General features: G+C 47.7%; 1 protein-coding gene across 6 annotated transcripts in view; it reads left to right on the top strand.

Annotated features, from left to right (window-relative positions):
- The first annotated feature begins 331 nt into the window (after positions 1–331).
- ZC3H7B (zinc finger CCCH-type containing 7B) overlaps positions 332–10,941 on the top strand; it is a 133,501-nt gene continuing 122,891 nt past the window's right edge. For 2 of the 6 annotated variants that reach the window (XR_012788507.1, XM_075573716.1), the window contains exons 1-8: positions 332–521; positions 2,904–2,966; positions 3,049–3,088; positions 4,188–4,385; positions 7,072–7,230; positions 8,048–8,128; positions 8,665–8,724; positions 9,987–10,029. Coding sequence is in view for 5 of the 6 variants with exons in the window: in XM_075573716.1 (XP_075429831.1) it covers positions 2,914–2,966; positions 3,049–3,088; positions 4,188–4,385; positions 7,072–7,230; positions 8,048–8,128; positions 8,665–8,724; positions 9,987–10,029 (634 nt within the window). In the remaining variant the exon portion in view is untranslated. Of the gene's footprint in view, positions 522–811; positions 833–2,903; positions 2,967–3,048; positions 3,089–4,187; positions 4,386–7,071; positions 7,231–8,047; positions 8,129–8,664; positions 8,725–9,986; positions 10,030–10,941 lie in introns of those variants that run through there. The other 4 variants (XM_075573717.1, XM_075573719.1, XM_075573720.1 and 1 more) reach the window with 4 other exon arrangements.

The raw sequence follows: 10,941 nt of genomic DNA, 5'->3' as shown, positions 1-10,941 counted from the left end.
TGAAAACGAGAAGTACCGCTCAATGTATTACTTCCTAGTAACGCATGGCATAAATAAATAAGAAAAGCGCTATATGAAATAAGGTTATTACTACTGGACATATACCATTAGAACATTTAGTTTCAAGTGATGTCATTTGTTGTATAAATAATGTTTTAATGTTTCCCGGTTTGTACTTTTGAAAATCTGGTCACCCTCAGGGAGCCCCCGCAAAACATCATTTCCGATCAATGCACCCGCCGCCTCTTTCCAATGCACAGGCAAATAGGAGAAGTGAGTTTGGGAAGCCGGCCTCTCTAGGACCCATACATGGGCCTGAGGTAGAGGAGGAGTCTCAGATTGCTTTTGCCCTACCCTGTCTGGGACCTGGAAATGGAGAGAAAAAAATGAAACACATGGGAGGAAACTGCAACCAAGCACCATATGTTCAAATAAGATAAGGGTCTCCAGCAGCCCACCCTAGAGATCCTGCAGAAACTCTATGTGTCCTGCTCTCCCCCAGGGCTGCAAGGTACAGCAGGGTAAGAATGGCAGCCCCAGGGCAGGGAGGGGGGAGATAATGGGGCAGTTTGGAAGTGTGTGTGTGGGAAGGGGGCACCGGTGACGTGTGCCACCGATCTGTGACAAAACATGTTCTGATCAGAGCATGTCTCGGTGCTTTATAATGAAACCGTAATATTAACCCATTCACAGCCAGAGGGGCCTGCCATGCATGGGTCTGCATAGCGTGCTCTTCCCCATGTATCACCCCGTATGTTTTTATATCGCAGCATCTATCTTACATGGGGTATGTGATATATACAGAACCCTAATATATATCCAAATATCCATGGTAATTATCTAGTGTACAGTATGTGTGTGTGTGAGTGTGTGTGTGTGTGTGTGTGTGTGTGTGTGTATGTATGTATATATATGTGTGTGTATATATATATATATATATCTCACTTACATTTTAATTACAATATTCTAAATGTTTAGGCTTTTATGCAAAGTTTAAATATTGTTGTTTTTTTGCGTCATTTGAGACAGCATTGGTTTATTTTTTCAAAAAACTACATATGGTCTGAACAGTCTGTTTATATTTTAAATTACACATAGGAACTAACATATAATTGGGATACGGCGCATGTTGGGGCAGTGTTGGGGGGAGGGTGCTTGGTCTTTCCTAGTTGTTTTAAATTGTTTTTTTTTTTATGAATGATGGTTTTGTTATAAAAGTAGGAGACACACACGGAACACGCTCCTCCTGTCCTGCTGAGAGGCGGCTGGGGTAGCTCCGCACTCGGCTGCTGTCTGCACTCGAGGCCGGGGATGTGCAGGCCGCTGTCACAGACACCAGCCAGTGACAGGGAACTCCAGTTCAGGGTTTGCTGTTTGCTGCTGGGTTACTTGGATCCGAATCAAACATAGAAAGCCTGGACTGGAGTCACATGGATGAAAAGATGTATATCTCCATTCACATTCATTTCAAAACACAACAGCTACTTAATGACATGCATACAAAGGGAATATTGTGCAATATTGTTTTGTATAGTAAGCACTGTTCTTCACTTTATAAGAATTCATACCTATATAGTAACTAAACTCTCTCATACACACACTGACTCTCACACTCTCTCTCTCACACACTCGCTCACACACAATTGTTGGAGGTTCTGAGCTTCAACCAATGGGAGACAGGCAGGGCAGCTGGAGGGAAGGGCAACACAAATTAAATTGCAAGCTTAGTCGTCCAGCTTCTCTATCTTTATTATTATTTCAACAAATGTTATACGCAGGCCAATTTCTAAACTCCAGACTGGGCTACCAAATATTAATGGCGATGCCGTTGTCTTGCGTTGGTTTGTTAATGCCTAGATAAGTAACCTCTGTCTCTCCTGTAATGAAGTGAAGACTGTGGCCAAGTTATAACACAGCCAAGGCCCCTGTGATGTAAAGCGCTTCCAACACCGTTACTAGGAACCTTGACATTCCTTTCCAGCTGTAGTGAAATGTCTCTTATTGCAACATGGATTTCCTTGTCTGTACCGCTAATTCTGGGTTTACTAGGAACTGCCCGAAGAAAAGGAGCGAATTTCGAAGGCCCCCAATTAACCCCTCTCCCTGTCATACGATCCATCAACCGCGCCTCTGGCGGGGAACAGGTTAAAATCTGTCCTGCTGCACCATATATTTAATTTTCCCATATTCTGGTCGTTTTCAGGATTTCTGCGTGGAGAGATGGTGGAGCACTGCAAAAAAATAGGGCTGGAGGCAGATCCGTGAAACATAAAAATGCTTTAATCCAAATGCATGGTAGCAACAGCTACATTAAAAGGGTCCTCTAATGCGTTTCGCGCTTTAGTAGCGCTTTATCTTTGATAAAGCCCTACTAAAGCGCGAAACGCGTTAGAGGACCCTTTTAATGTAGCTGTTGCTACCATGCATTTGGATTAAAGCATTTTTATGTTTCACGGATCTGCCTCCAGCCCTATTTTTTTGCAGTGCTCCACCATCTCTCCACGCATACTTTATCTACTAACGGAACGGATGCACGCTGTTATGGAGCAGAAGGGGTCTACAATGTGAGTTACTTACTCTTTAATATGTTTATTGTGACTGTGACTATAGGGTTTCTGCAGGGCTCCAGCCTATGGTTCAGGATACTTTTCCCTCCACATAGTGATTGCACTGGGAGTCCCTTTATATAAGGGCTTCCATGTGCTTTCATTTTTTAGAGTGGTTACATTTTTTCTGTCCATGTTGGGCTTTATATGGTGAGCTATATACCCTGTCACATATACACACATTTTTTTCATTGAACTACTATACCCCGGACTCCTAGGCTATATTGCCATCATTGCACAATCCTGGATTTAGAAGCACCATAAAGAGATTCATTTCTCATTCTCTGCTGTTTTCAGGATTTCTCCTATGGAGAGGCAGAGACGTACAGAAGACATTGAAAAGGGACTTCAGTTCATCCAGTGAGTGGCACTCATTCTAAAATCGGGAGAGGGGACAAAGATAGCTGACCCAGTCCTTACGGTGTTCTCCTTATTTTAACAGGTCCACAATACCTTTCCATGGAAGTCAAGCTGATTATGAGGTACGCTTGCTTACTACAACATACACGATCTTGGTGTTCTCAAATAGCCAAGATTCACAATATAACATATTTATATAGTACCAAAATTGGTCAGAAAGAGACAATTAGCAGTGGCTGTTTTGACCCTGAGGTAGACGTTAGGATTAGGGGCTATAGTTTTTAGGTTAGGGGTTACATTATCTGCAGCGGCAAACTGTCCCAGTGGTGAATCGCCCACAGTTGAATGGTCGCGGCTAATTGTCCTAGACGCAAAATTGATAGTGTAGGAATTTGCTGAAAGAGTCTACCTTGACATAGTAGCAGGCTTAACAAGTTTTGCCAGCGGGATTGAACTAAATGACTCTTGTCAGAAGAAGACATATTAAATGAACTCATTTATAAGGTTGGTTGTGCATTGGGACTTTGTTTTCTCTTCTTACGGCAACACTAACAAATTCAGCAGAGCCCTTTGAAAGTTATGTACTAAGGGAGTGATGGCCAACTCCAGTCCTCAAGGGCCACCAACAGGCGAGGTATTGGGGATATCCCTGCTTCAGCAAAGGTGGTTCTGTCATTTTGACTGAGCCACTGATTGAACCACCGGTGCTGAAGTAGGGATATCCTTAAAACCAGGCCTGTTGGCGGTCCTTGAGGACTGGAGTTGGCCACCCCTGTACTAAGGCAACATTGATGTAAAAGGGGTCTGATCACAAAGCCCGGATACAGGGATTTGCAATGCGATCCCACAATACCTGATGTTGGCTGCTTGGTTAAATCCGCCAAAAAGAGTAATGCCGTCCTGCTTCTCTTCGTCACTGTGTCCAGGTCTTTTACCCGATGCATTGGATTGGGGAGTGTTAATAAGAGGCGTTGCATGACGCACAGGATATATGGGATGCATCAAATTCAGCGACTCTCTGCATAATTTTTCTGCTACTTTGCATCAAAACATCTGCCAAGTTGACGGCGGTGTCCCTTTCTGCACCAGAAACTGTTTCTGATGGGTGTGTGCATCGAGACGTGATGTAGCGTGCTATCGACCCCAAAGGGATAAAGAACGTAGCTAAGGGCGCCACTTGGGTGTCTCCCCTAGCTGTCTGACCTTGCTTTCTCCTTCCAGAGCTTCCTTCAGCAGCTGGTCCGGAACCTGTTTGCCGAAGGCAATGACTTGTACCGCGAAGGAGACCCCAAGCTGGCTCTGGGACAGTACACGGAAGGGTTGACGGTAGCAGAATATGCCGCGTCTGATGACCTGAGTGTACCTCGCGATCTGGTGTGCAAACTGAATGTAAACAGAGCCTGCTGCTATTACTCCATGGTGAGTCCGTGTGGGGGAGGACAGCCGGTATAACCAGATCATGCCTATTTTTTATACTGCTACAAAGGGCTTCACCATTTTTATTTTGTAGCCACCTCTGAGGTGGAATCTGTCTATTTCCAGCTCTGCGGTAAACTTGTATAACCCTGTTAAAGGGGTTATTCTGACATGGAGTTACATGATGATGCAGCGTAAACCCATCTAAGGCAGGAATTATACTCGCAAGGTTAGCACTTGAACCACTACACCAGGGTCTCTCAACTCCAGTCCCCAAGACACCCATCAACAGGTCAGGGTTTCAGGCTATCCCTGCTTCAGCACAGGTGGCTCAGTCGAAAACTGAGCTACTGATCGAGCCACCTGGGTTATCCAGAAACCCTGACCTGTTGGGGGGTCTTGGGACTGGAGTTGAGCACTTTTTTTATTTAACATATACTGGCAGAGCATCTTAATAAACATAATCCCGTCTTTTTAAAATACAGTAACTGCATGTGTACGCCAGCTCGGCCTCATGGCATATATCACAGCGTATAGTGTACCCAATGCTATCAGCAGGTTGGGCACCGAAAACCAAACTAAGGACAGTTCCAAAGCTGCAGGTTTCGAGTTACACAAAATAAAAAGGACTGCCATCTTTAGTGTGCCCCGCAGACAATAGTTGATGCATCAACATTTCTCCCAAGCAACAAAACTTGCGCAGGATGTAAAATGTAACTAAAATTTAATTTGTGTGAAAAATACATAAATATTATTTTGGATGGACTACATGTGACAGCCACATGAAGCTGGCGGCGGAGGGGTCTTGGCGTGGGGTCAGCGGCGGAGTGGTGGGCGTGGGGGCAGCAGCAGAGGGGTGGGGGCAGCAGCAGGGGGGTGGGGGCAGCAGCAGGGGGGTGGGGGCAGCAGCAGAGGGGTGGGGGCAGCAGCAGAGGGGTGGGGGCAGCAGCAGAGGGGTGGGGGCAGCAGCAGAGGGGTGGGCGTGGGGGCAGCAGCAGAGGGGTGGGCGTGGGGGCAGCAGCAGAGGGGTGGGCGTGGGGGCAGCAGCAGAGGGGTGGGCGTGGAGTTAGCGGAGGAGTGGGTGTGGGGTCAGAAGCGGAGAAGTGGGTTAGCGGCGGAGGGGTGGGCGTGGGGGCAGCGGCGGAGGGGTGGGCGTGGGGGCAGCGGCGGAGGGGTGGGCGTGGGTCAGCGGCGGAGGGGTGAGCGTGGTCAGCGGCGGAGGGGTGAGCGTGGTCAGCGGCGGAGGGGTGAGCGTGGTCAGCGGCGGAGGGGTGGGCGTGGTCAGCGGCAGAGGGGTGGGCGTGGTCAGCTGCAGAGGGGTGGGCGTGGTTAGCGGCGGAGGGGTGGGCGTGGTCAGCGGCGGAGGGGTGGGCGTGGGGCAGCGGCGGAGGGATGGGCGTGTGGTCAGCGGCGGAGATGTCGACGTGGGGTCAGCGGCGGAGATGTCGATGTGGGGTCAGTGGTGTGGGGACAGCGGCGGAGGGGTCGTGTGGGGGCAGCGGCGGAGGGGTCGGTGACGACGGAAGGGTCGGTGTGTGGGCGCCGGCGGAGGGGTCGGTGTGGGGCAGCGGCCTGTATTGCTATGTGATTTCCTTGCGCAGGGCCTGTATGGCTCTGTGATTTCCTTGCGCAGGGCCTGTATGGCTCTGTGATTTCCTTGCGCAGGGCCTGTATGGCTCTGTGATTTCCTTGCGCAGGGCCTGTATGGCTCTGTGATTTCCTTGCGCAGGGCCTGTATGGCTCTGTGATTTCCTTGCGCAGGGCCTGTATGGCTCTGTGATTTCCTTGCGCAGGGCCTGTATGGCTCTGTGATTTCCTTGCGCAGGGCCTGTATGGTTCTGTGATTTCCTTGCGCAGGGCCTGTATTGCTCTGTGATTTCCTTGCGCAGGGCCTGTATGGCTCTGTGATTTCCTTGCGCAGGGCCTGTATTGCTCTGTGATTTCCTTGCGCAGGGCCTGTATGGCTCTGTGATTTCCTTGCGCAGGGCCTGTATTGCTATGTGATTTCCTTGCGCAGGGCCTGTATGGCTCTGTGATTTCCTTGCGCAGGGCCTGTATTGCTCTGTGATTTCCTTGCGCAGGGCCTGTATTGCTCTGTGATTTCCTTGCGCAGGGCCTGTATGGCTCTGTGATTTCCTTGCGCAGGGCCTGTATGGCTCTGTGATTTCCTTGCGTAGGTCCTGTATGGCTCTGTGATTTCCTTGCGCAGGGCCTGTATGGCTCTGTGATTTCCTTGCGCAGGGCCTGTATTGCTCTGTGATTTCCTTGCGCAGGGCCTGTATGGCTCTGTGATTTCCTTGCGCAGGGCCTGTATGGCTCTGTGATTTCCTTGCGCAGGGCCTGTATTGCTATGTGATTTCCTTGCGCAGGGCCTGTATTGCTATGTGATTTCCTTGCGCAGGGCCTGTATGGCTCTGTGATTTCCTTGCGCAGGGCCTGTATTGCTATGTGATTTCCTTGCGCAGGGCCTGTATTGCTATGTGATTTCCTTGCGCAGGGCCTGTATTGCTATGTGATTTCCTTGCGCAGGGCCTGTATGGCTCTGTGATTTCCTTGCGCAGGGCCTGTATGGCTCTGTGATTTCCTTGCGCAGGGCCTGTATTGCTATGTGATTTCCTTGCGCAGGGCCTGTAAGGCTCTGTGATTTCCTTGCGCAGGGCCTGTATTGCTATGTGATTTCCTTGCGCAGGGCCTGTTTGAGAAGTCGCTGGAGGACAGCGAAAAAGCTCTGAGCCTGGAGGAGGAGAACATGCGAGCCTTGTACCGTAAAGCAAAAGCCCTGAACCAACTTGGGAGGCACCAGGACGCATATGGGTGCATCAGCCACCGGCTACTCGCCCTGGTAAGGGTAAGAACCATTTTGTAGCAGCAGTCAATAATTACAAGGCCTGCCCGGTCTAATGTGCCGTGTCCAGAACATAGAACATGGGGCTCTGGGGTTTTAGACTGCAGTGCTGTTACGTGTGTGTGTGTGTGTGTGTGTGTGTGTGTGTGTGTGTGTGTATGCACACGCTCAATGTGTGTGCTGTATATGTGTCTCAAGAGGAAAGTGTTCAACCTGTGCATTCTGCCCGTGCTCCCGTATGGATGTAAAACTTCGACCCCAAATTCAAAGATAATTCAGAAGAAGTATGGAGAGATGCATGCTGGGTATTACAGGACAAGAAAAAGAATGAATGGGTTCGAAACCAAACCCAATCTGGGACCTCATCACATGGGTGAAGACAATAAAAATGGCAAAGGGCCGGACACCTCGCAAAAAGTAATTACCGACTTTTGACAAAGATGGTGCTCAACTGCCTTCCAAGAGACATGAAAAGACCAAGACGGCGACCAAAAGTAACATGGGAGGATGCATCGCGGAGAATCGAGGCCTGAAACCGCAGTAACTCTCCTTCGGGAGGCTTCATCCAGCAGTGTGGAGACGAGGATTGATGAGCTGAATACAGTATGTGTATATACCCCTGCTTTTGCACTGGTGATGTAGTCGTTGACTGAGCCACCTGTGCTGAAGCAGGGATATTTGTAAAACCTGACCTGTTGTTGGCCCTTGAGGACTGGCGTGGGCCACCCCTTATCTATACCGTCGTGTTATTTTATGACACAAGAATCTAATCTGCATATAAACCGGGAAATAAAAATGTCTGCCTCTTTGTTATATGCAGGATGAGAGTGTAACTGAGCTGGCCCAAGAGCTGGTGCAGAAGCTGGGATTAAAGCAGCGGAAGGCATACAAGAGGCCGCAGGTATGGGGCAGATGGGTGTGGGGTTGGGAACGTTAAAAGCCCCAATTACCCCCAAATAAAAAATAATGTACCTCAGAAGAATTGGGGCGCTCTGCGAAGCTCGGATGCTTCCAGCGTGTTCCCGTTAATTTAATTTCCTGTCCTTTGACTGACAGGCTCAGCAATAGAAAGCCGCAACGTCACCATTTTCTATCGCCTGCTAGAGGAAAGGCTGAACCCGGCGGCCATATTGTTCTCCCAGACAAGAAACTGAATGTTCAGTAGGACCCTCGCAGCCGGGGATGTTATGTAAACATACCCCCCCCCCCCTTACCCCAAGCTCGGTTCACACTTTGTCTGCTCTGCTCCTCACAAAATGGAAACCAAGTCAACTAAAGCGTTTGCAGACTGGCAGACTGCAGATTACGGTCATGATAAAATAAAGCACTGAGCTCCGGTTATGTGTTAGACCCGGCATGGAAGGCTTGTGATCCCCAGGGCAGTCTCCCATACAATGCGTTATCTATACTGTAATGTACTCTGCTGTCTCCCTACAGCAAGAATTGGAAACACTCGGTGTAATCAGTAACGGAATCTCGAATAGTGCCAGCAGTCAGGTAACATCTGATTGTGACTCTCCCCATTATAAAAGCAAAGCATACTATCTCTCTTTGCGCTTATTTTATTCTTTTCTTTCTCTTCCCCTTTTTTCTCTCCCTTTCTTTTTTTTAATTGTGTATTTCTGTCTGTCGCTCTTTCTCCTCTCCCCCTCCTCACATTTTGGCGGATTCAGGTTTTATTTTAAACGGATGCTTTTATTATTGCGCAAATACACCTGCCATGTGCACATTCCCTTTTTGGCAAGCCTTCAAAGCACCCAAGACCGTCACAACCATTATCAAATGATCACACATTTATTAATTAAAGCAGTCATTCCTCCTAGTAGTTTCTTAGTTGTTTTGCAGTGTGGAGCCGGGTTTCCCCTGAACACAACGCCACCATGTTCAGCTCTTGGAACCCCATGGTTTGAGATGCACACTGGGGAAGTTACCAGGTTCAGGGAATGGCTGACAACTCTCAGGCCAATAGGAAGCTGCCACATTGGATGGCCATTTAAATCCCCTTAACAAAAAAAAACAGGAAGTGACATCACCAGTATCTCAGGTCTTGCGGGGTCCCCAGAACTGTAAATAGTGCGGTTCATGGGGGGAGGGGGGTATATTGGTTGTGACTTATAGAATACTGTAAATGTTATATCATTTAAATAGGCTTGAGTTAGAACGTTGTGTTGCAAACCAACATCTCTGCTAAATGATCCGTTTTTATTTCATTTCTCTATTAAATGATATGCAACTGTTACATACGCGTCTGTATAATGCATTAACTACAGATCTGGTTTCATACGGTACTATGAGTGTTTTTTAAATCCAATATAGTACAGTATATATTCCTGAATTCTTTCTTTCAGTACGGTTGCCATTTCAGCCAATAAAGAAACATACAGTGATTTTAAATAAAAAATTATAATATGACAAGATTGCCAGGGCCGCTTTCTCAATGTTATAGAGTTATATACGGAAGGGAATAACAAAGTGCCTGGGTTAGACATACAGGTAGTCCTAAATAGGAAAGGAAGCCAAGAATCAAATAGGGCCTGCGGTGTTCCAGCGGGTATGGAAATGGGCAGACTAAGGAGGTTATGGGGTTCTTACCCGCCGGCACATTCTATGTTTCTACGCGTTAACATCATTGTCGCCATAGGGTTAGTATCACATGATGATAATCCAAGTCCCCCTTTGGAAGAGGTTTGGGGGACTCTGGACAGGTTTAAATGAGATTGTAAGATGTAATTTCATCCAACACTTTTACCTTCTTCCAGACTTCCTCCAACAGCCTGGGATCCTTGGATGATATTGATACAGGTCAGTGTTTGATTAGTTCGTTCTTCGGTTTAAAGGAGCAGGCAAAGAACGTATTATTGTAACTTTCTTCTTCAATCGCCGTTACCAACATAATTACTTCCACATACCTGAAGGATGAAACCGGGCCTCGTGCTTCAATGATTTTGGGGGTAGAAAACTGCGTGCAACGTGAGCTCTTTGCTGCTGCTGTGTAGGAGCCTCCAAGCTCCTCGAGGTATTGCCAGAGGCAATCTCCAGAAATAATAAAAAGAACGCAGAGTGCACAGGAGGTACGAAGTTGTATTAAAGAACGTAAAAAGCATATATACACATACAATGAGGTACTGTGTAGTGAGCAAGTCATTGCTCGATAGTCGCTGAGCCGGCTAAGGATCCAGGATAGTCCACCGCTCAGAAATGTTGTATCCCGCGCGCTGGGACGAAACTGGTGCTGGGAGTTTGGAGCGCCCGGCACATCCTGGCTACCTCAGCCCTGTCGGTTCCAACGTGATTTGGCTCTAGTGTGTCTGACTGAAGAGCTATGTGAGACACCAGACGGGTACAACTGGTGTAACGTGGCTGCAACGCGTTTTGCACAGCTTGTGCTTCATCAGGAGGTGACGTTCAAGTGATGTCTATCTTCCCCCCCGTCCCCGCACAGTGGGGGTCAGTTACAGATAATCAGAGGGAAATTAAGAAAATGTGGAATGTCCTCCTTTTCCGCATAAAAGCATGTTATTACCTTTACAAACATCACAATAAAATACAGTGCACTAAAAAATATTGATAAACAATGACCGGTAGAAAGAAATAACGTGACGAATCCGCCCAACACTGAGCTTTATCAGAATAATTACATACTATATAGATACAAAGGTTATATAATAACATATATTGTAAAAACATGAAATGAACTCTTGGGATCTCCAGATC

This window comes from Ascaphus truei, chromosome 17, assembly GCF_040206685.1.
Source record: "Ascaphus truei isolate aAscTru1 chromosome 17, aAscTru1.hap1, whole genome shotgun sequence".
NCBI lineage: Eukaryota > Metazoa > Chordata > Amphibia > Anura > Ascaphidae > Ascaphus > Ascaphus truei.
The sequence above is the reverse complement of the archived record's forward strand: the minus strand, read 5'-3'. Positions and strand labels throughout refer to the sequence as shown.